This window comes from Rosa chinensis, chromosome 7, assembly GCF_002994745.2.
Source record: "Rosa chinensis cultivar Old Blush chromosome 7, RchiOBHm-V2, whole genome shotgun sequence".
NCBI lineage: Eukaryota > Viridiplantae > Streptophyta > Magnoliopsida > Rosales > Rosaceae > Rosa > Rosa chinensis.
This window is the reverse complement of record NC_037094.1, coordinates 7307762-7333153: the sequence shown is the minus strand read 5'-3', so window position 1 is coordinate 7333153 and position 25392 is coordinate 7307762. Positions and strand designations below refer to the sequence as shown.

At 37.6% G+C, this 25392-nt stretch overlaps 3 protein-coding genes and 1 pseudogene across 3 annotated transcripts; 3 read left to right on the top strand and 1 right to left on the bottom strand.

Moving 5' to 3' along the window:
• The first annotated feature begins 7396 nt into the window (after positions 1–7396).
• Positions 7397–12165, top strand: LOC112180412 (polyadenylate-binding protein-interacting protein 11). Its single transcript, XM_024318960.2, has 10 exons — positions 7397–8360; positions 8577–8678; positions 8758–8802; positions 8888–8960; positions 9090–9202; positions 9320–9379; positions 9466–9513; positions 9624–9692; positions 11566–11627; positions 11735–12165. Exons 1-10 carry the CDS (start codon positions 7827–7829, stop codon positions 11790–11792), a joined length of 1164 nt encoding a protein of 387 aa, XP_024174728.1. The 5' UTR covers positions 7397–7826; the 3' UTR covers positions 11793–12165.
• A 478-nt stretch (positions 12166–12643) lies between these two features.
• LOC112180413 (alcohol dehydrogenase-like 4) lies at positions 12644–17823 on the bottom strand. The gene is made up of 10 exons (XM_024318962.2): positions 17482–17823; positions 17258–17394; positions 16981–17030; positions 16536–16879; positions 15835–15917; positions 15215–15290; positions 15045–15106; positions 13702–13797; positions 13101–13262; positions 12644–13014 (listed from the first exon to the last, which is right to left on the bottom strand). Exons 1-10 carry the CDS (start codon positions 17516–17518, stop codon positions 12904–12906), a joined length of 1158 nt encoding a protein of 385 aa, XP_024174730.1. The 5' UTR covers positions 17519–17823; the 3' UTR covers positions 12644–12903.
• On the top strand, positions 13806–14904 carry LOC121050808 (annotated as a pseudogene).
• A 5146-nt stretch (positions 17824–22969) lies between the features above and the next one.
• LOC112177321 lies at positions 22970–25073 on the top strand. Its single transcript, XM_024315617.1, has 2 exons — positions 22970–23471; positions 24382–25073. The coding sequence occupies exons 1-2, from the start codon at positions 22970–22972 to the stop codon at positions 25071–25073; spliced, it is 1194 nt and encodes a 397-aa protein (XP_024171385.1).
• The last annotated feature ends 319 nt before the right edge of the window (positions 25074–25392 follow it).

The window sequence follows — 25392 nt, the reverse complement described above, 5'->3', positions numbered from 1 at the left end:
CTGAAAACGACGTCGGTTGAGTGATGCCTAGGGAATAGCAAAAGAACTATTTGACTAATCGGTCTTAAATTGAGGCTCATTGGGCTTTTAGTTTCGACCCATCCATTAATCCCCGTTGGTCCAACCCAGTGGAGTTTTATAATTCTGACAGGTGTCCACAGTTTTGGGTCAATTTACCACACTGGGCCTTTCTGGAAGAGAAAATTTTATTTTGCTTTTATTGAAAATTAAATTAAATAAATAAATGAAGAAAAACGATTTAACGCTAAGCAGGGTAATATAAGATAGGGGTGGGCATTTTGTACCGAAAATGAGGTTACAGACCCGAACCTCACCGAAAAAACGGTTCGACAATCGCACTGAACTAAAACGGTGTCGTTTTATGATCACACCGCACCGAACCGTATAAAAGTGATTCGGTTGGGGTTTCGGGTCATAAATCACCCGATTTAAACTTACCCACACATAATTTATTTTAATTATATTTTATTTATTCATTATTTCTCTATTGATGGAAATGTTGGTTTTCAATAAATAAGAAATCCATTTTTGATTAGGTTTTCAGTTTGTAATAAGTTGTTATGTTTGCTTGATCATTGATATATATATATATATATATATGTGTGTGTGTGTGTGTGTGTGTAATAAGTTGCTATGGTCTTTTTGCAAGTTGCTTGATATTTGGGTGACATTTGCAGATTTGTGTGGACTCTAAATGCATTCAAAATTTATTTATGCCTTATTGAAATTGTTAGATAAAAATAAGCCTGATTTTGGCCCTCTCTTTCTAGTTGAAATTAATAAATCACTCCAAATCGAAACCGACCCGCACCTCACCGAAAAATGGTGTAACCGAAATAATTGGTTCAGCCCTTTTGTAATGCGGTTGCAGTTTGATATTTAGGCCAACGCAAAAAAGCAGTTTGATTGCGGTTTAGGCCTCAAACTGAACCGAACAGCACCACGCCCACCCCTAAATTATAAGATAGAAAATGTATGGTTCTGTTTAGGTGATTTCAAAATTTTAGACTGTTGATAAGAATATGGGTGCGACAATTGCCACCCTATCATTTTCTTTGTTCACCCTACTTGCTCATTACACCATACATTTTAATTTCAATTATTAAATTTACTTATTTAACCCATTTTCCTTTCCAACAATTTCTTTATATGACCTATCCAATTAAAAAATAATTTTTTAACGAAAATATCTCATTTAATTTATACTCATCAAAATATTAAAATTTATTAAAATTTTCTAATAAAATCATAATCTGATTTAATCTCATTTTTTTAATTTTTTCTTTCCATTTCAACGTTCTCTATTTCAATACATGTAAAAAAATTAGTAAATTTACAACTATGATCAAAGAAGAAGGGATTGATTTTTTTTCTTTGTGTTTTAAATTTTTACTTTTGGTGTTCACAAAGAATATTGCAAAAATTTTGATGAAGTTAAAAATAATGGTTTTGTGAATTGAATAACAAATTAACAATGAGACAAAAGGATAGAAATAAATTCAAATTTAGGTGGAGAAGGTAAAAATTAATGTTATCCAATGAGAAATTAAGTAGTCTTTGTATTTAATTAATTACTTATATATTTATTTTTTCTTATATATTTAGATTTTAGAAAATTAGTGTACTTATCAGTCATTTTGCACTTGGGTAATATAACCTTTTAATAATTCAAATGTTTATAGGGTGAACTAAGAAAATGGTAGGGTGACAATAACCGCACCCTAAGAATATAGAGACACGTTTACTTGAATGAAATAGAGATGAGACAAATGAAATAAATTTTTGAAGATATGAAGATTCATCTACTTATCCGTCGTGTCATAGAATTCATGAAGAAATAAGAGTGACCTTCCAAATAAAGTATGTATTTGAATTATTCATTTTTTTTTAATAATGGAATTCCATTGATAATAGCGCATGCCAAGAAGGCCATTACATACCCATCCGCTGACACATAACAATGGCCAGACAAGACTTCGTGGATGAGCCACAGTGATACATAGGATAGACCAACTATATTTGAACTTATCGCTCACAAAAAAGCGAGCCTATAAACTATGGACAAACATAGCAAATAGACAAGCCAAAACAAACACTCGTTTAGTTCCTAAAAACAGGGAACATAGTGTAATTAGACAAAAAGCTAAAAACATAGGGTTGGGCCAAAAGCCTAAACCCTAGCCCAAAATTAGAAGCTACTGGACTAGGGTAGAAACCCGAGCCATACAAAAAACTGAAGCCCAATATGGTAGTCTGCCAAGAAGATCACCCACAGCCCATCAACCCGGTTTAGGCCCAGTCCTCCATCTGCTCCCATCCCTCATCATGCGTCAAATTCCGGCCGAGTTTGGTCAGATCCCTGCCCGCCAACACACCTCGTCGCGATCCACACCACCATGACAGCGATCTAAATCGCCCAGAGTACATCTCCGACCTGCATGATCACCACCAAACTAACACAGTCCCCGATCCGGTTCCTCACAGCCCCGCACCGCCATGGAGCGAAAACCCCGTCAGCGTCGTCGGTCCAAGAAGACCTCCCCGGGGATTGATAACTAGCCTGTAACGACATAACCCACCGCTGCCGTCTCCAGCCCAGCTAAACCAAAACTGACAAAGCCAAGAACAAACCTCTCCGACAGAGTCCCAAGGGCAGTAGCTATCGATCTCCCGTCCGGCAGCACATCCCAATACTACAGTGAGGCCGGAGGCCATCCTGACGCCCGGGCGCCGCCGGACGAGACTGATTTTTCAACAAAATGGCGAAACCGCGAACTTAGGGTTTCTCCAAGAGAGAATGAAAAAGAGAGAATGGATCTTCTACACATTTGAATTATTCATCTTGTTCTCCAGTGTACATTTCATATTAGTAAGTAGTCATCTTATTCGCTCTCGATCATGTGTTTGTTGACGTTAAGTATAATCAAAATTTTGTGGGGCCATACAAAAATTTTGAGCCACTGTGTTAATTTCAATTTATGTTTCGTATTTGTAGGGACTAAACCACTCAATCTCATTAGGGTAAATTCCTCCTATGGTACCTGAGGTATTGCTACTTGGACAGTTTGATACCCGGTCTATTAAAGGTGACAGTTTGGTACCTGAAGTTAGACTCAGTTTGACACTTTGGTACTTCTGTTAATTTTTCTGTTAAATGTAAGGATAAAATTGACATTTAGAATATATGTATAAAAACATAATAAAAAAACATGAGTTTGTGGGTTGATTGCCGTTCTTCATAATTTTATAGGTATGAATTAATGTTTATGAGTTATGTTGAAGGTCAAATATTCGAATTTTATGTTAAAGAAATATAATAATCAGATTTTTTTTGTACTATTCTCTATAAATCCACTAATTTTTCCTCCAAAACTTGGATTTTTCCTCCTCTTCATAAACACAATGTGATGATATTATTTGGTATTATTTTAGGTCTCCATCATTTTTTGGGTCATTTAGGAGAAAATGAAAATGAATTAATACTTTTGGGTTATATTAAAGTTGACATAATTGAATTTTATGTTTAAAAAAATTTAGTTGTACTAGACTAGTTTCAATGGAGTACTCTCATGGGTGTTCACTATATGATTACTATATAGTAAACATAAAATTCGAATATTTCACCTTCAACATAACCCATAAGCATTAATTCATACCTATAAAATTATGAAGAAAATCAACCCACAAACTCATGTTTTTTTATTATGCTTTATACATATATTCTAAATGTCAATTTTATCCTTACATTTAACAGAAAAATTAACAGAAATACAAAAGTGTCAAACGGAGTCTAACTTCAAGTACCAAACTGTCCCATTTAATACATCATGTATCAAACTGTCCAAGTAGCAATACCTCAGGTACCATAGGAGGAATTTACCCATCTCATTAAATGCAATGCAAAAATACCATACTAAAAATGTGGAAACAAGAGTTGTAAATGATCCTAAAAATTGGTTACAATATAACAAGATGTTGGACGAAATGTATAAGAACACATAAGCCTATAATTTTGTTTTGAATTGTTGAAAACATTACTACGTACCCCAATAGTATGGAATGGTGAAATATTGAGTTGATTTTGAACTAAATTAGAAGTGTAACCCTTTAAAAAACAAAATTCGAAACTCATTTGAGACGTGCCCACTATTTGTGATAGGGAAATTCGTCCAAACAGTGCCTGAACTTTTCCAGACTATTAATTTTCATACCTATACTTCAAAAAATGTCAAAATGGTACCTGAGTATTTGAGCCCGACCCAATTTTCGTACCTAGCAACAGTAAAATCGTTAACTCCGTCAACTTTTGAAGGATATTTTCGTCATTTTACTATTCATCTTCTCTCACCACTTGTCTCCATCCTCTTCTTCTCCTCCAGATCTTCGACCTGGTCTCGGACACCAAGACCCTCATTCGCTGCCTCGCCATTTCGAAACCCTTTAACTCCCTCGTCCCCTACACCGACTCCCTAGTCTTCATCGTCGACCGCCTCATCTCCTTCGACTCCGACGACAACGTTTCCAACCTCCACGCGTCTGCACTTTCCGTCGGTGTCGGTGATGCGATCGATACGGGGTTGGGGAAACCACGTGCCGTTGTCCTAGACGAGCTCGTCGTTGATGGGGATGGGTTTGTCGAGGACGATGTGTTTGCCGACGCAGAGCCGATGAGAGGAGGAGACAGAACGGTGGACGACGCCGTTTCCGCCCATGATTTTGGGGGTAAGGATTAGCTCTGCCGGGGTAAGGATTAGCTCTGCCGGAATGGGGTCATGAGCCCACGCTCTGCCACTACTGTTATTCAATTGAAATCCCAGACTCGGGTTCTCCGATATCATTCTCGATTCTCTCCACTATCGCTCTCGCTCCCTACTAACGCTCTCGGCATCACCACAATACCCATCTTGGTATCGCAATAGATATCAGACTCACCATCTCGGTCTCGAAATCCCATGGCTGTCGGTATCGGAGTCCCAATAACTCGGTCTCGGCCTCCCACTCGCTGAACCATCTCGGTCAAGCACCATTTAAAAAAAAAAAAACAGAGAAGCAGGAGAAATTGCTCAGTACACCCCGTGCACTAAACCCACTCCAACATCTGCTTGCTGGGACTGTTCTGCACTAAACCCACTCCAACGTCTGCTTACTGAGACGAGAACAGCCACCATTGGAAAATGGGCAATCTGAGACGAACTCAAAACTCATGGCTTTGTTGGGTTATCATCAGTTCTGAGCTAATTCTAAACAAAAATTAATAGTAAGAAACTTTGTGGCTGGGAATCTGGAATGAAGAAGGAGGGGAGAGAGAGAGATACTTGCAGAGGCTGCAGCACGAGAAGGAAGATGACAGAATGGTCAAAGAAAGTGTTTTTAAACTTAATAATATATATAATTTTTGTTTACCTAATACTAACAACAGGCAAGCATTCTGGTGGTTGGGGCTTTCATTACCATATGTGTTGGGATGAGTTCGAGTCTCCCCAACATCAAAGTTTGGGGATTATTTTAGATTTTCATTGTTTTAAAATTGATTTACTGTACCAAAATACATGAAGTACCGCTTTTACCCCTGAAAAGTTGACGGAGTTGACGATTTTACTGTTGCTAGGTACGAAAATTGGGTCGGGCTCAAATACTCAGGTACCATTTTGACATTTTTTGAAGTATAGGTATGAAAATTAATAGTCTGGAAAAGTTCAGGCACTGTTTGGACGAATTTCCCTTTGTGATATTATCTTATCTTATAATAGTGTGAAGGACTGTCCTAATTGAGCTAACAACTAAACCAAACCCAAGGTTGGAGATTAATATCCCATCTAATCTCCAATGACATGGTAAAGTATTAATGTCATATCACAACGAGAAAATTCTTTCTCACCCACCAAACCACCCTTTTAATTTCTGTTATTGAGTTACCATCAATTGGTCAAACATCCAAATTTTATTCAATAATAAGAATTAATTTTCCAAATAAAAATATGTTTTTGTACCAAGGTCTTCAAAACCATCATTTTTCTTCACCAAAAAAGCTATACTTTCCTTTGAAATTAATCCCCATTAGATGTCACAATAATGTCCATAACCATCACGCGCAATAGCAAACAAGGACAAATTTTATTTTGATTTATATTGTTCATTTGTTCTATCTAATCTAATCTAGGGTAATTCTTATATACCCAAGTCATGCATGAAATAGACCGTTTGCCACACCAAATAATAAAGGGAGCATATTCTTGTGTGGGGAGTTAAAGATACTACTAAACATAATAATATTCAACTCTCTCACCCACAAGTCTTGCCAAGTGATCTGTTTTTTTTTTTTTTTTTTTTTCACCACAAACCATAAGGTAAGTAAGACGGTGACAAGTAATAATAAATAAATAAATAAAATTATCTGTGTTTCTTGAAAGGAAAATGAAAACTATTGTTAATTTAATGTGATTTTGTTAATAATTTTCAAACTGCAACTAACCATTATTTATTGACTAATTATGTTCCATGTGTTACGTCACATTAACCATAACCGGTTCATATTGTTGCACTTATGTTAAAGACTTACTCATAGTTAATAGAGTTTATCGTAGCACATTATAAGCAAAGTTAGTAACCATACACTACCCATTACTAAATGCTAACAAATTATTTTGGTCAAAAGGAGGGCTAACCTCCAAAACCAAATCTATTTTCATAACTATATAAAACTATTTGTCTTCGTATTCGGTAGTTTGATACTCTGATACTACTAGAGCTAAAACTATTTTCAGAAAAGTAAGTTAACCTTTGTGTTTCAGAGAGACGATTTCATTTTGGGAAAATCATTACTGAATTGAATAAAACAGTTTTTTTATTTTTTAATTTTTTTTTTTATAATTAATTTCACATAAATTTCGAGTCACTATAAGCTAAAATGAACCACCACAGGTGGTTGAGTTGGTAAGACCCCACACAGGAGTTCGAATCCCGCCGAGGCTTATTGGAGTTAAATCCCAATATATTATTTGTGGTCAGGGGGAAGAAACGTTCTAATACTATCCCTCGAGCACAGATTAGTCTCTGAGCCTAGGAATTTTGATTGACAAATAAAAAAATGTGCTTTTAAAATATTAAATAGTGGAATGACGGAAACGCCCCTCGACCGACTGGTACTAACAGTCTGTTAGTCCGGAGGAGACGCAGAGAGAGTTACTGACTACTGTGTAAAGGTCAAAAAGATTGGCCTCCTCCTCCTCCTCCCAAGATTAATTATTCAACGCAATCAATCTTCGCCTGCCCTTCCTCCTCATCCACCATTTCCATCGCGCCACGTGGTCACATACGACCTACGCCATCACCATGATCCCCAAAACCATCCTTATGTAAAATGTCATGTACATGAAAAGAAAAAATGAATGAGATGCTTTGAGGCTTAGAGCTATCATCTCTCAGTTGCAGAACATCCCTTCCCTTTTCTCTCTCTCTCTCTCTCTATCGCCATTTTCAGGACTACCATGTCATGTAAACAGAGAGCTCCTCTTGCTTAGACTCTCTCTCACTTCTCATTTAATAAAACCAAATAAAAACAAAAACCCTTAAACACTGTGGGAGGAGAGAGCTCGAATTTTCAGTCTTTTTTATTTTTATTTTTGGGTATAAATTCTTCCCATTTCGTATTCTCCGTAGTGATCTCGAGGTGCGATTGTTCTTAGGCTCTGTCCCGCTGTTGATCGGCGATCAAAGTTTTAATCTTTTTTTTTTTTTTTTAATATTTTTGTCTCCGAAGTCTCAAAAGGGAAAGAGAGAGGAAGAAGAAAGAGGAGAGAGGAATTATGGCAGTGGTTGAGAATCTCGAGAATGCTGGGGTGGAGTTGGGGAAGACCGTGGGGTCCGCCTCAGGGAATCGGAACCCGGAGGTTACGACGGAGCAGCCATCGGCGGCTGCTGCTGGTGTTGCCGTGACATCCAACGATCAGGATCAGTCCTCGGCCAAGCACGGGCCTTTACGGCAGCGGCTCGAGGCGGCTCTACAGCAGCAGCAGCAGTACGCGATGGTAAACGGTAACGGTAACGGGAACCAGAACGGTCAGCTGAGCTTCGATCAGGTGGTGCATCACCAGCAGCGATCTAACGGCGAGATGAACGGCGGGGATCACCACAACGTGGGGGACAGCTTCAATCGGGACATGAGGGAGCTGAGGGAGCTCTTCTCTAAGCTCAACCCCATGGCGGAGGAGTTTGTGCCTCCCTCACATGCTAACAACAACCATGGAATCAACGGTGGGTTTGTTGACTTCACCGCACTGATGATGCAGAATGGAAACAGAATCGGACAAATTAACGGTGGTGGTTTTCCCGGCCGACGAGTATGTACATCATTCTTTCTTCATTTTGATTTTGACTGTTTGTCTGGATTGTGTGGAAATGAATGAAAAAAGATCGAATATTTTTGTGTTGGGTGAGTCATTTGAGATGAATTTGACTGCTATAATTAGTGCTATTAGACTCTGTGTTGGTTACTGCATTATCAAGACTTTATTGATTGATGGGCTTGTGTGTGTAATTTTTTGTTCTTTGATCAGAGGAATAATCAAGGAAAGAGGAGAATGAACAGCAGGACCAGTCTAGCCCAGCGAGAAGATAGAATTCGAAGGACTGTGTATGTGTCTGACATTGATCAACAGGTACAAAAGTCACATTCTTTATGGTTTTCATAGTTTTTACTATTTATGTGAACTGATGTGGTTGGTTTTTGGAACATAGGTCACTGAGGAACAGCTCGCAGCTCTATTCGTTACTTGTGGGCAGGTAATGTGGTAATCTTTTGAAGAGCTTTTTCATTGCCTGATCAAAGTTTCTGGTTTTGAACAATTGGCATTTTGTGTGGATGAAGGTTGTTGACTGCCGAATTTGTGGTGACCCGAATTCTGTACTCCGTTTTGCCTTTATTGAGTTCACTGATGAAGGTAGTGTGGGTTGGCCATATGCTGAGATTATATTGAAGCATATATTTGAAGAGTTATATGTTGCAGTTACGATTTGCTAATTGCTATTGTACTGTTTATTGATTTGGTTCATGGTTTTTGTTTAAGCAGAAGGTGCAAGGGCTGCTTTGAGTCTTGCCGGGACAATGCTTGGGTTCTACCCTGTGAGGGTGTTGCCTTCTAAGACAGCTATTGCACCTGTTAACCCAACATTCTTGCCTCGGGTAAGTGAACCTCTTTTTTTGAGACAGTTGCAGATTTCTGAACTTGGAAGTCTTTTAGATCCCAAAATCAAGAGTTTCTTTCTTAATAACATGGGTGTTCTTTATACTTTGGTTTAGACTGAAGATGAACGTGAGATGTGTGCAAGAACGATATACTGTACAAATATTGACAAGAAGGTACTTTTATTGGGAGAATTTGTCATGTGTTGGCACCTAGGTTTTTAAATTTCTTATGTGACTGTTATTTGGCTTAATTTTTTCAGGTTTCTCAAGCTGATGTTAAGCTCTTTTTTGAATCAGTTTGTGGAGAGGTTTGTGATTTCTTGGGGAAATTTGAGTATTATGTTTCCTTTTGTCTTTTGATTCGTAACAGTGACTACTGTATTGGACTCCATTCATGAGGATATCTCTCCTGCTGCAGGTTTATCGTCTGAGGCTGCTGGGAGACTATCACCACTCCACTCGTATTGCATTTGTTGAGTTTGTGATGGTATTTATCTCTTCCTCTAATCTTGCATTTGTATTTTCTGTTTTTTTTTTTTTCTTTTCATATTAGTATTTGTTTTAGCTTTTATCTACTAGTTCAAGCTAAGAATACGTGAGGTTAGTAATACATGAAGCAAAAGCTGATAGTTTAAGAGTTTCTTTTATTTCCCTTGACAAGTGTGACTATTGTGTCTCAGTGATGCGATAGATGTGTTAGATAAGAAGCTAGTTGTGTAATAGGAATACATTGTTGATGATTTTATGAATGAAATGTGTTCTGGGACTGATAGAGAGAGCAAAGTTGCTTTGAAACTCTATTTTAAGCCTGCAGAGATGATATACTTTGAAGTTCATTCATCTCCATACTAACTATTATTATCCTTAGATGGGTAGTATATTTTGAGGTCTCTACTCTTGTAAAGGACAGGTGAATGGTTTGTTTATTGTGAGTTTTAAATTGTAAGGCACTGGTTGGCCTGTGGACTAACATCTTAGGCTATTAGTGACACTGATAAACCAACAAGTTTTATTACGGAATCAGAGAAGGAGATTCTAAGAATTCTAATGCTTGCACCTGCAGCCTTCTAATGTAGGTGAACTTACACACTTCAGGTGTTTCTAGGTAGGTTGAGAGAAGTCAGCACGTATTTGGGAGCTTTAGACTAAGACAACAATTCAGCCCACATCCTAATAGTTTAAGTTTTTGGGTACAATGGGAACAAATAGAGTTATCAATTAGCTATTACTGCCAATTCATTCTCAATGAGCATCCAATATGATAGCTTTTCTGTATTTCTGACCATAAGGGAGTATCCAAGAGTTGAATTATGCTTAAAAGAATTTATAGCTCTTGATTGCCATGAATTGGTTAGAATCGAAATCAGTTTACCATTTGTGTTCAACATTTTAATTCACCCGTCTTTTTGCACTATAGTTGGTGCAACATTGAAAGCATTTTATAACTTTGTTTTCCATGCCTCCTCACAGCCCATGGGTGTGATATTCAATAAGCTTAGACTGCTTAGTTATACTCTACTTCTCTTGTGATATCTTCTTTTGGAGGGAAGTCTTTTAAGGTCCAGTTAACTGAGTATTAGCTCATTCTTTTTACACATCAAGTCTCTTGTGCATTGTGGAACATACATTATTATACGAGCAGTAATTAGTGGCACCTGCTAAAATGAGTATTATTGGAGAGTTACTAGTGTCAATATACCAGCTGTCTTGGATTTCCTTATCCTTTTAAGTGTTGCTGTTTTCGGCCAAGTTCCAACAGTGGACCCTTGGTATTTATGTAAACACTTATTGCCAGTCATTATTAAAAGTCCCAATATGATGCAGAAACTATTGTTTTCCTTCTGCTCCACTATCTGAAACAAGGAAACTCTGATTAGTGGTCTTCCCCGGTAACAGAATATTTGATGGTTGATGTGAAATCTAATAATCTATGGTTCCTGTTTCGGGTTTCTTGTTGGGACAGTTGGTATGGGGATGGGAGGAATTTTGCTGCTTTTAAGCAGTATTTCTCTACTAGATGGTTTGACCACACAGAAGGCATGTGTTGAAATATTTGACACAGATACTCATGGGAAAGTTTTAATCGGGCAAATTAGTGTTATTGGAGGATTTGGAAAACACACATATCTTTGGCGCAGTCTGGGTTCTATAGCGGTATATTGTAGAAGTGGAATCAAGTGATTTGTAAAGTAGGCATGGATCTTGTATATAAGATCAATGTTCACCGGAATGCCTGCCATTCTATGTTTAGTGATCGGAATGTTGTTTGATTACAAGTTATATCTACTTCTAAAAAATAGACCGTCATATTGGTTGCTGCAGTTTGTTAGAATATAATTGTAATGTGCTTCATCCTGCAGGCTGAAAGTGCAATTGCTGCTCTCAATTGTAGTGGTGTGGTTTTGGGATCATTGCCAATCAGGTTAGATTTCCATGCTGGTTTATCTTTCTATCCTCCCAATAGAATAAGAAGTATGAAATTTCTAGATTAGTGTTGGTTTACTAATCTCTGGTGTCTTGTATAAACAGGGTAAGTCCATCCAAGACACCTGTTCGTCCACGCGCTCCTCGCCTTCCCATACATTGATTCATCTTTGGCATCCAAGACTGATTTACAGTTCCGGTTTAAATATATTTAAATACACACAACTATGTAAAGATGTTCTCCGTGCCTCTGGTCGTTCCTGGTTTATCTTATACCTGTCCTTGGCTTGATATAGCCTTCGATCTTTTGTTCTCTTAGAGGTTTACTATGTCGTTATCTGGAATATAGAGTTGGACAAGAACTTGAGGCTGCACATGATTTCATGTATTATTGTCCATTTTGGGTTGTGGTCTTTTCCCAAAGACTAAACTCTTCTAAGTAGTTCCTGACATATAAAGACCCTTTTAACAGTCCTTTTGTAAGTTAATTAAATGGTTCTTTTGTTAATGAGTGGTTTATTAAGCTTGCTCATTTATATTAATCAACTCCTTGTGCTGGTCATTTTTGTTAGAAGTGTTTGAAGATTCTGCCCCGTTTTGTACGGTCTCAGTATACTTACATCTGAAAATATGCTATCCAGTGTACTTTGATTGTTATAGAGGCCCAATAAGGATTACATTGTATGGGGATGAAATGTGATTAGAGGCAAAATGGTGTGGTCTGCACTATGCTCTGTTGTCAGCCTCAAACCCAGGTTTTACGCTGGAGCTCTTATTGTTATTTTTTGATTATCTATAAGATTACATTTAGGAACAACTGTTAACCAAAAAATGCTAATAATGGTGGTCAGCTTCCATATGACCATTGATGTTGGCTTAACTGACATCAAGATCAAAAGAAAGCACCATTCCATCATAGATGAGGGGCATGAGGCGTTGCTCCCAGCGCCATCCATGGAACAGTATCCTTGGGAACAAACTAAAGACGAGTTGTGGTTATTCTGCTTTACCCTGTAAAGTCAATCCGATAAACGTGTAAATCAATTTCTTAGAGGGATAGAACAACCGTGATTGAATGGTAATGCTGTACAACCATTTATACGTCAGAATGACTCATTAAACAGAAAGATACATCACAAAGAGTTTATTTGTTTGAATTATCAACGCAAAGGTGAGAAACCTTTGAGTCAATTCAAGGCATATGTAGACCGAACTGAAGTGCATGCTCCAAAACACCGGCATATGCAATCAGGACCGTGAAAGTGAAACAGAGCTCACAGATGCAGAACGCATCTCAGTGACTGGCCTTCAACGAGCAACTTAAACGCATCGTTTATCTTCTCGAAGGGAAGCTCATGTGTTATGAACTCGTCTAAATCGACCACCTGATGAGATGAAAATTTGTTCAGAACTGGAAATGAACATATACTGTATTGAACTGAGAGAGGATAGTGGAACGTTATATACTTACCCCTCGCATGCATTCTTTGGCAAAACGGGGGAGTTGGCTCTTCCCTTTGAAGCCTCCAAACACAGATCCAATAATTCCTCGACCATGAAACAGTTCCATTGGATGGAGGGCAAGCATTTTTGGGGTAGCATGAATTCCCAATATCACAGTAAAACCCCATCCCTACAATGTTAATAATTGAAAGAAGGGATACTAGATATCAATTATCAGGTAAAATTGAAAATTCCTCCAACTGAATCGAACTCTTTCTAGATAGTTTGCCGTATTAAGCTGCTAAATTATTGATCTAATTAAGGTCATTGTTCGATCAAATTTAATACCGTGAGGGGTAGGGACGAGTAAAGGATATTGCACCCAAGCAACTACATATGTTTTGCTTTTTTTTTTTAGATAAGATATTTTTTTAAATGTCTAATAAGAGACTTTTTTTTTTTGGGGTCTGAAGTTCTGAACTGATAAGAGATTTAGATAAATAGATATGAACAATAAAGAGCGAGAGAGTTAGACAGGATAAAAAAAGACAAAAGAAAGTGTTTGGAGACTATCAAATAATTAATACAAAGTATTTGATGAATTGTCAATAGATAAGATAAATAAGTACCTCATGTGTGCAGAGAAAGGCTTCCCGAAGAACATCAGAGTTTCCTACACACTCGAAGCTATAGTCCACACCTCCTTCTGTTATTTCCCCAACTCTCTGCAACAATGTCGGGCCATGAATTGTTAATATATATATTGCAGAAAACGTGATCTTGCAAATCCGAGAGAAGAAGAAGATAACTGTATCGGGGGTTGAAATTTACACACCCAAAATTGCAAATTGCACACCCTCTTATTTTTTTAATAGTATTTCATATCACATATATCCTTTTAGACTTCCTAAACTACCCTAAAACAATCAGAGTTTTCTTTTTCTCTTTGGGTCCTCTCAAGTCTCACCCTCCCCCCATTGATCGGAGCAGTTCAATTGGGAGTGTTGGCGGCTTGCGTTGTGGTTTTAGTTCTAATGGGCATGGCCAGTTATCATCTCAGCCGCAAGATGCTCTTCTTCAGCGGCGCCCTCTTCATCACTCTCGCCATAGGCGTCCACCTCACCCCTTACTTCCCTTCCGTCACCGGCTTCGTCAGCACCGTCTCCTCCGTCGTCGTTTTCCAGAACCGTTGCGACTCCTGCCTCTCCCACCTCCACGACCTCGTCTGGGACGTCACTCCCTCCCCCGATTCCAATCCCCCCTCCCCTCGATTACCATAAGCTTGGCCTGAAGCTTCCAGAAGCTCGGCCGATTCGATGCCGCCAATCTCCTTAACGGATCTTGGGTCGTCGTCGCCGGCGACTCTTAGGCCAGGCTCGTCGCTGACTCGTTGCTCACTCTGGTTCTCGATTCGGAGTGGATGGACATGGTTCGGGGTAAGCTGTTCAAGCGCCACAGTGATTATCAGATTGTGGTTGATGAGATTGGGATGAGGTTAGACTTCTTCTGTTCAAGCCTTATGCTCTCAATTTGACTTCTCTGGTTGCGGGTTTCAATCGAAATCGAAACTACCCAGATGTCTTGATCATGGGTTCTGGTTTGTGGCATATGCTTCATTTCACTAATGCATCCGATTACGGTGCTTCTTTGCAATCACTGAGGACTCATGCTGCTTCTTTGGTCTCCTCGTCTGAGTAGCATGAAGAAGCAGTAACAGGGTCTGTGCTGGCCACAGAGAGAGAGGACCCAAAAAGGAAATAAAGAAAACTCTGACTTTTTAAGGGTAGTTTTGGAAGTCTAAAAGGACGTGATATGAAATATTATTAAAAAAATAAGAGGTGTGCAATTTACAATTTTGGGTGTGCAAATTTCACCCCGCCCTATATTCTATAGAATTCAATTCTTGAGAGACCAGGTAATTTGGTAGTAGGTCTAGTCTTCATTATAAATTATAATAACAGATCGAACTGACCTCATGCAAAGGCTTTCCAGGTTCGGTAGGGTTTATGAAATCTGTGATTCCCATTACTTGGCCTATATTCACATTACGAAACGAGTACTAAATTAATTAGCAAATCTTATAGAAATTAGAATCTAAATACCTTATTGATTATATCAAAATTAAACAAAAGAAGACTATACCTTTGATGAATTTATTGGGGTTAATGTCAACCCCAATTATTTTAGATGCTCCCCTGGCTCTTGCTCCTTCAGCAACCTGACCCAATTCCAACTTGCATTTAGTTTAATAACATGGATAACAATGAAAAATCCCAGTTGATTAAGGCTGGTGCATTTGATAAATAATTGGAAATAATGATAGAGTATGTGTTAGATCTTATAATTGTATAATCTACTAAATACTTTTATGTCAAGTATGCCTGCACCAAGAAATGAGAACTTGTATTCTTTAATTAATCCTGCTTAATGAATTTAAGAAAAACATATGAACCTAGCTAGTAATTTAGTAGTAACAATAGTTTTAATTATCTAAAGTCGGCATATTTATTTTAATTAAAACTTCAAGTCAACAACGTTATATATGGCATTTAGTAATTAGTATAATGGCATGCACATAGGAGCTGATAACCTGATACCGGCCGCATACATCCTCTATCACTCTATGCATGCATGCAATTTCACAAAAAATAATGAATATATACATTTTCTCTTTAAAAACTTTATCGATGATCTAACACGAGTCATGAGTCATTGTACATGAAAATCATATCCAAAAATAAAATGAATAGAATTGAATTTACAGCAAGTCCGACGGCGCCTAAACCGAAAATGGCAACGGTCGAGCCGGGTTGAACATTGGCAACATTCCATGCAGCACCAACTCCTACATATCACAGTTAGTGTCAATTTTCAGGTGTACAAGTGAAAATGCCTCGCAGTTATTGAAAACTAAAAGGGACGTACATCTCTATGATCGAGTTGCTACAAGAATGTGAATTGCATAAGATCGCTATGAAGTGCAGAAAAATTCTTGATTTTGTTTGTTAATAAATCGATGTTAATGTCCCCTTGAGAAGGGGAGCATTGTTTTTTTTTTTTCTCTCTCTCTAATTTTGGACAATAATCGAGGTCACATGCATCAAATTGTTCTTGAACTTTTCTTTGATATAGATAACATAGATAAACATTTTGAACAAGCAGCCCTTCCTCACATTATGGATCCTGTGTTTTTATTAAGTGCATGCTTGGCTCTTTGCAACAAGACAAATTTCAAGTCAGATGTGGACCAAAGACTTGAAGAATCATACCATATCATCAAACAATTAATATCTCAAAATTATAACATATGGTTGCGGGAAGGACAAGTTACTACTAGATGAATAATTTGATGTCAAATGCAAGTAATGATAAATGTTAACGACGTATTATTTTACTTAAATATCGGTATTAATGTGGGCCAACACATGGAACCATTAATTATTTAATTTCGATGCAGACATACCAGTTGAAACACCACAACTGAGCAATGCCATCTTCTTGAGGGGAGCTTCCGAGTCAATCCTGACTACACAGGCGGACTCAAGAACTGTGTACTCGCTGAAAGTTGATGTGCTGAGAAAATGATATATGGGTTTTCTATCACCGCCATCCTTGGCTATTATGGAGAACCTAGTTTTACCATCACTGTTCATCACCGTCTTCATCGGGTTTACTCCAAAGTTGTTACAGATATTAGTCTTCTGATGCTTGCAGCAGATGCAGTCACCACACTCCCCGTTGAAGATAGGGATCACATGATCCCCTTCTTTCATGTCTGTCACACCTTCACCAACGCTCTCAACAATTCTGCTCATCCATCAAGATATTAAAGGCTATGAATTTCCGATGTGAGAGCATTTATGCTCTCAGTAAATAATTAAAGTACAAGTACTACTACCATTACTTACCCGGCGGCTTCATGGCCTAGAATGCGAGGAAAGGCCCGCTGAGCTTCATTCTTTACAAAAAAACATGAAAAGAAAAATAGTGTTAAATTAAATATAAGGATGGAAATGTTCTCGTCTAACACAATTCCGCTTTTGTTCTTAGATTGTTAATCTGGACCACCCGTGACCCGTTACGTTCTTCATACATAATGTGTAGTCTGCATTCACAACATTAGTTTCTAATGTTGCCGGTCCGGCAAGAGAACATTATTGAATTGAACATTGCGTCCATATATACCTCTCCTTTCCAAGCACTGAGATCAGTGTGACAGATTGAGGTGAAGAGGATCTTGATTCGGACCTCCTTTTTCTCCGGTGGGTCCACTTGAACTTGTTCCATCACAAAAGGCTCCCCGGGACCCCAAACAACAGCAGCTTCACGATCGACCACCATTTATATCAGCCATGTAAGTTCGAGTGCTTGATGAAACATATATGCAAAATAGTGAGACTAGCTCTTACCTCTGCAGGTGATGACCTTTCCGGTTGTCTTCCCCATCTCTCTGTTGGTGTGTGGTTGATCTTAAGCTAAGGCTTGTGATACTATAGAGTAATAGTGGTATTTGCTTTCTGTATTCCCTGTTCAAAACAGTGCATATACTCCTAGAAGGGGGAAATTAGAAGGAAGAAGATAGCAATAAAAGCAACCTCGATCAGGGTGTTCAATACAGTGCATATATTAGAAGGAAGAAGATAGCAATAATGCAATAAAAGCAACCTCAGGGTTTCGGTGGATTGAAAAGGGTAGCTAGCTAGCTATAACATTTATGAGGGATAAATCTTAGCTATATGACTATATATATGCAAAGGTGATGGCATTATATATAGGACTCTGAATCAGCTGTACATGTATAGCTAGCTAGGACTAATATAAAGGATTATCATTGACTTTGTAATATTTTTCTGTAGAACAAACAAAGAATGGAAGCTACAAGCCAGCCATTTGATTAATAGGATGCAGTGTGGACTATGCCTAAGACTTGGTCCATTGCTAGGGCTTTGTTCCAATTGGGATTAGGTTATGCTGATAGGTGATAGCACCCAAATTGTCATTTACTCGTATTCAAGCTATATCCCATTGACCTCTGCACAAAAGAAATTTCAATTCAATAAATGCACCATGTAATCACTTGAAGGTATTGACATAGAGTATTCTGTTTTAGAAGTTTTCTTTAGCTATATATTGTCAAAGAAACAGAGTCTTGCTGACATGGTAGGAGGAAGCAAACTACACTTTTGATAGATAATTGCTTGCGAATGAAAGTTTTAAAAGGACGGCCTTGATTATAAATTTCAAGCTCCAAGTGGCATGTAATGGAATATCATTGGATCTTTTAAAGAGCAGATTTACAGGGGGAGGGTACATTGACGACATAAAATAGTCTAGTCAGAAATTAGAGCCGGCACTTTTACAAGGAATTGTATGTAGGAAATGAACAGAGAAAAAGCTCGAATATGACATTGTCTGATTGTTCTACATCCCCTACAGGATTGTAATTTCTTTAATAAAAATCAAGGAATCAGATCGATACTATCATAGGTTGTCATGATTCTCAATTTCTCATATTGAATAAATCGAGTAGGTGCTTTCAAAACACTAATTTAGATCCCACCGTTTCAGACAATCAATCCTAAACAATCCTCATCTTAACATTATATCAAACTCCCAAAACAAAAAAAAACAAAAAAACCTCATATCCTAAAGGAAGGGAAGGATTAGACGACGAATGAAAATGGGGCATATGGGGAATGGGTACTTTGTTCTTTGTACTGATATCCAAAGAAGCGACAGAACTAGTGGACCTTCTTGCAGTCAATCATATAGTCTCTCACCCGACTCAAATAATGGTTTTCATGTGGGAATAGGGACCCTTTCTAAATATGAATTTATGATGAGGGTTGTGTGTTAACAGACATAGCCTTCCTCTCTCTGTCCTTAATGCTTTTAATTTTGACCTTCATGATTTAAGTTGCTTTAGAGATTTTTCGCTGTACTTTAATTTGCTTATCTGGAAAAAAAAAAAAAAAACTCAATATTCTTTCTATATGTGGGTAAACAATATGGTATTACGCAATAATTTGGGGTCCTGCACCGGTAGACCTTGCTGGAAAATCTTGTAGCTTTTGATTATGAGAATACATGAAGGCCCGCATGTACGTACTGTCTGCAGCTCCTGTGAGTATTAGCTAGTGATTACAACCACAAAATGATGTGGAAGAAAAGAAATGTGCCTGCATGTAATGTAACACTCACATGCGACATTTTGTTCTTATCATCTCATAATTGGCATCGGGCACAGATTCATATTTTCTTAAGTTGACATTTACGATGCTCGACTTTCATAAGTGGGTGTCTTAAACACCATAATTTTTTTTTATTTGAGGTTTAACATTGGTGTAATAAACTTTTCTATTTCAACAATAAAATTAAAAAAAACTATGCAACAATGGTCTTCAAACGATTATGAATAGATATTCAAGTTCTTTCACGTTTAGTGATAACGTGAGTTAATTGTTATTCTCATTTGACTTGTTCAAAGCTTCAAAATGATATAATATGAGCTTGAATATCTAGATATTGGATGCAGAACTCAATCATAATATAAAGTAATTTGGTATTGATATAGTGCTTTCATATGGCATGACATCAGATCAGGACCCCAAAGTAAGGTCTATAAATAATTCCTTTTCATTTAGTAAATGAGTGAAGCTATGGTATGTTAACATTTCTCATACATTAACTATTTTTATCCCTCTCATGTTATCACTTTGAGAACTAAATATTACTATTTTCAGGACTCATATGGTAAACTAAGAAAATTTACTGCTTTAAGGACTCATGTTACTACTTTGAGGACTAATATTACTATTTTGAGGACTCATGTGGTAACTAAGAAAATTTACCACTTTAAAAACTTATGTTACTACTTTGAGGACTAATATTACTATTTTGATGACTCATTTGACCACTTTTAAGGCAATTGTATGCATTTCATAAGTTAACACATTGTAGAATTTTTCTTAGTAAATATATGACATGTAATCATACTAAAATTTCTCCTTGTAATGTTTTCTTCCACGTGAATATATTATATATAAAAAAATACTTCCTCACACTAGATAATTGTGGTAGGTCCGTAGGAAAGGTGATTATGTAGTCGGGGCAATTAAGTGGTTTTTGGTTCCTTTCAAAGTTTCATGATTGATTTCTAATGTATCTTAACAAGGTTATTTGTGTTGAAGTTATTGTGTTTCACACTATTTTCTCTTAAATGATTACCTTCTTAAGATGGATGAAAAATATCAATTTTTTTCTTTTTTTTTAAAAAGAAAGGAAATTCACACGTATTATTTTACAATCCATAGTTCCACACTCCATATATATATATATATATACAGTCCGGCTACACTAAGGACGTCCTTAGTTTTTCTTAGGTACGGATTTCCAGTTTTCACCCACTTTCCGATCAAATTTTCACATCTTAACCGTTCAGTTTTTAGGTCCTAATGTATAGATCACCTCTGCAAAATTTCAGCCAAATTGGTGATCATTAAGGCATCCAAAACTGCAAATTACAACAATGTAAACAAACGGTTCCGGTTAGACAGATTCGGTTCGTTCGTGTAAATTGCAGTTTTGGACGCCTTAACGATCACCAAATTGGCTGAAATTTTGCAGAGGTGATCCATACATTAGGACCTAAAAACTGAACGGTTAAGATGTGAAAATGTGATCGGAAAGTGGGTGAAAACAGTAAATCCGTTCCATAAGAAAAACTAAGGACATCCTTACCTGAGAAAAATCCTATATATATATATATATATATATATATTTTTTTAGTGTATTTTTTTTTGTATATCAAATTGGGTGGTTCTAGTTGGACCTCCAAATTTAATATTTGGACGTCCAACTTTTTTCAATTATTAATAAACTTTTTCATGAAAAGACAAATAAGGACAAAGAGAGCAAAATGAAAAAAAAAAAAATTACTCTTCTTACCTCCCCAAATAACATTCAATTAAATTTTTTTTTCCAGAAATTCCTTATATTGCCATATGGTTTTATAATTTACTTAAAATAATTAAGTAAAAATAATAATTTCTATACATGGCCCATCATTTAATACAAAAATAAATCCAAAACAATCTGATTTGGAATTTCCTTAAACTAATTAATTCATGGATAAATTTCAGTTTACCCCCCTGAACTTTGGGGGTGACATCATTTCACCCCCCCCCCCAATAATCTCAAAACCTCGATCAGTTCCCACTCAATTAACCTTAAAACAATATTAAACAATAGCACAATTTCCAATTTCAGATCTAAACCCGATTTTGAGGATTTGTAAAACCATTCCCTAAGACTAAACTGGAAAAGCAAAAATGAAGAGAGAAGTGAGAGATTGATCCTAATCGAGGATAGAAACCCAGAACTGGATAAAGTTTATACAACCCCAAACCCAAAATCGTCAAGGCGGAATGGCGGACGATGATTGGAGACCGCGAGAGGAAACCGAAGGAGATGAGCTTCCGAATTACAGTAAGTGTTTAATCTCAATCGTGCTTTCTTATTTTGATTGGGTTTTGGGTGTTTTGTTATGGTTTCGATTAAGGTTTTCGATCGGGGTTCTGGTTTTAGAGATTAGGGTTTCTAATTTGAGGATTCTATTTTGGGGACTGATCGGGGTCGTCGAAGCTTGAAAGTGGTTTAGAAGAAGTGATTTTGAACTGAAATAGGGATTGGCATGTGATAATTTATTGGGCTTCTTGTCTGCTTATGTTTATTGCTATGAATAAAATACTGAATATAATAAAGTAGGTTGGTGGGTGCTGTGTTTACCCTTTAAATACTGTTCAAGTGGTCCAAGCAAATAGTAAAGAATGTTGTTGTCTGCTTGAGTGTTGTTGTGGTCCTAGTTTCGATTAGGTTTGCTATTGCTACTGTTTATATGTATATGTGGCTTTATTTTTCTTGATTTTTTTGCTGTCTGCATGTATGGATTAAACTTTGATTATTTTGGTATGCAGGTCACCCAGATTACTTTACTGTTAAGCTGTATCATGGAGGTTATTTTAGTGGGAATCAGTATATAGGTGGGAAGGTAAACTATTATGACTTTGTGGACAAGGATAGGATGTCACTTGTCGAAGTTGATAGAATGGTGAGGGGGTTGAACCAAGACTATGCTGGCAAGAGGATAGATTATTGGTTTAGGATTGGAAATGAGGATGAGTCTTTGACAAAGCTTTCGACAGATTCGGATGCAGTTACTATGTGTTGCTATGTTCCACAAATTAGGCTAGTGATTTTATACTTGGATCATTTGTATTTGAACCCCTATTTTGTGGAGATAGATGATGATGAGGATGAGCTTTCGGATGAAGAAGATGAGTACCATGATTTTGCTTTTAGTCAGGCTGGTTCTAGTGGAGTTGTTATTGAGGAGTTACCAGATTCACCAAGGAGGCCACCAAGCATGGTTATAAAGCAACTACCTGATTCACCAAGGAAGGATACTCCGAGAAGGCCACCAAAGAAGTCAACTTCTACTGTCAAACTGAGTTGGAATGGCATAATTTAGTGCCACCAAATAAGTCTTCTGGAGTTGTCATTAGGGAGTTGGAATGGACTGATGTAGTGCCTACTCAAGCTAGTGCAGCTCAAGTGAATGCACCTAAAGACAAAGGAAAGCAAAAAATTGTGGAAGAAGAACCTAAGGTAGGTGTCTTTGATGGCCTGGACAGTCTTGTGGATGTTGATGTGTCCAGCTACGAACCAAGAAGCACAAGAAGATCAAGAGTGCCTGCTGATGTGGAGCAAGAAGTTGATTATGAAACTGATGATGAAAACTTGTTGTACGAGAACAATTCAGAGGATGAGGACTATGTTCCCAATTTTGACAATGAAGATTATGCTGAATATGGTTTGGATGATGATTAGTTAGGTGACATGGATGTTGAGTTTAATGAAATTGGTCAAGGGTCCGCTTCTGCAGATGTAGATGGTGATGACAATGAAGCAATGTATGGAGCACTTGACTCTGATGAGGAGTATATTGGGAATGAGGTAGGGTTTGATGGGGAAGTAGATGGAGATGGGTTCCCTGAGTTCAACCCCAAAACTGATATGCATAACCCTCAATTCTGCATAGGTATGAAGTTTGCAACCCCAAAGATATTGAGAGTTGCAATAAGAAAAAGAGCAATTCAAAAAGGGTGGGAAGCTTTGTTTGTTAAGAGTGACAAGGATAAGATAAAGGTGATATGCAAAGCAGAAAATTGCCCATTTGTGCTTCACGCATCGACGATGCAACATGCAAACACTTTGCAAATCAAGACCTACAATCCTGCACACACTTGTGCTAGAGTTCATGAAAACCGCATGATTAGGGTACCATACTTGACTGAGAAGTATGCTGAGCAGATTAAGCTCAACCCCGATTGGTCAACAGGTATGAGTTTGGTCCAGTTTAAATATATGCATATTCTTATGGGAAACCCAATAGGAAAAGCCCACTAGAGCCACCAAAGCCCACATCTAAACTTGTCATCCATTCACTTGTTTGGAAGGATGGGGTCTTATAAAGGCTATAAACCTTAAGATTTTCTTCCATGTGGGACTAAAGTCCTACAAGTTCCAACATTCTGCATTTTCTGTTTTACAGGTTTGCTGCATTTATGCATTACAGTTTTTCTGCATTTCTACATTCTTTGCTTTACAGTTTTGCTGCATTTATGCATTTCTGCTTTACAGTTTTTCTGCATTTCTGCATTCTCTGCTTTACAGTTTTTCAGTTTTTCTGCTTTACAGATTTTCTGCATTTCTCCTTTACAGTTTTTCTGCATTTCTGCATTCTCTGCTTTACAGTTTTTCAGTTTTTCTGCTTTACAGATTTTCTGCATTTCTCCTTTACAGTTTTTCAGTTTTTCTGCATTTCTGCTTTACAGTTTTTTAGTTTTTCTGCATTTCTGCTTTACAGTTTTTCTGCATTTCTGTATTCTCTGCTTTACGGTTTTGCTGCATTTCTGCATTCTCTGCTTTACATTACAGTTTTTCTGCATTTCTGCATTCTCTACTTTATATTACAGATTTTCTTCATTTCTGCATTCTCTGCTTTACATTACAGATTTTCTGCTTTACAGTTTTGCCGTATTTCTGCATTTTCTACTTGCTTTACAGTTTCTGCACTTCTGCATTTTCTAGTTGCTTTACAGTTTTGCTGCATTTATGCACTTTCTACTTGCTTTACAGTTTCTGCATTTCTGCACTTTCTACTTGCTTTACAGTTTTGCTACATTTTTGCATTTTCTGCTTTACAGTTTGGTTGTAAACTGATGATGAGCTTGGTTGTTTTCTTATAGAGTCACTTGCACAAGCCATGTCAGCTGGTGTGAAGGCAAGAGTGTCAAACCAGCAGGCTTACAGAGCAAAAAAGGCAGCCTTATCCCTTTTAGAAGCTGACATCAAGGAGCAATATGCAAGGATAAGAGACTATGGGGATGAGCTTAGAAGAGCAGATCCAAATACCACAATTGACATCAAGTGTGACTTCAATGAAGGCCAGTTACCTGTGTTCAAGAGGATTTATATATGTTTAGGAGCACTTAAGATGGGATTTAGAGCTGGATGTAGGTCCATACTTGGCCTCGATGGGTACCATTTGAAGAGCTGCTATGGAGGTCAGATACATACAGCTGTGGGGTTGGATGCAAATAACACAACCTGGGTGTTGGCCTATGCTATGGTAGAGTTGGAGAATACCGATAGCTGGACTTGGTTTTTGGACCTGTTAGCTAAGGATCTGAACATAAGGGATGAAGGAGCTGGTTGGACCTTCATTAATGATAAACAGAAGGGGTTGTTACCTGCTTTTGAGGAAGTTATGCCACTTGCAGACCTGAGATTTTGTGTTAGACACTTGTGGACGAACTTCAACAAATTATTTCCTGGCAAGGTGATGAAGGATCAGCTTTGGGCATGTGCCAAGGCCACCACCGAGAACTATTTTATCAAGGAAATGGTCTTGATGAACCAATTAGATCCTTCAGCATAGGAATGGCTAATGCGTAAGTGAAGTTGTGTTTATTTTAAGTGTACTTTAGTTTATTCAGTTTTAGTGTTCATTTCAATTTTACTTAAGAATCTTTATCTTGTTTGTAGTTCCTGATAGGCCAGCCAAGCACTGGTCTAGAACACATTTCAGAACACACCTGAAGTGTGACATCCTCTTGAATAATTTGTCGGAGAGCTTCAATGCATTCATTGTACTAGCAAGAAAGAAGCCAATTGTGAGCTGTTTTGAAGAAATAAGGGTTAAGCTGATGAGGAGGATCCATGTGAGGAGGGATAAGATGTTGAAACATGAAGATACA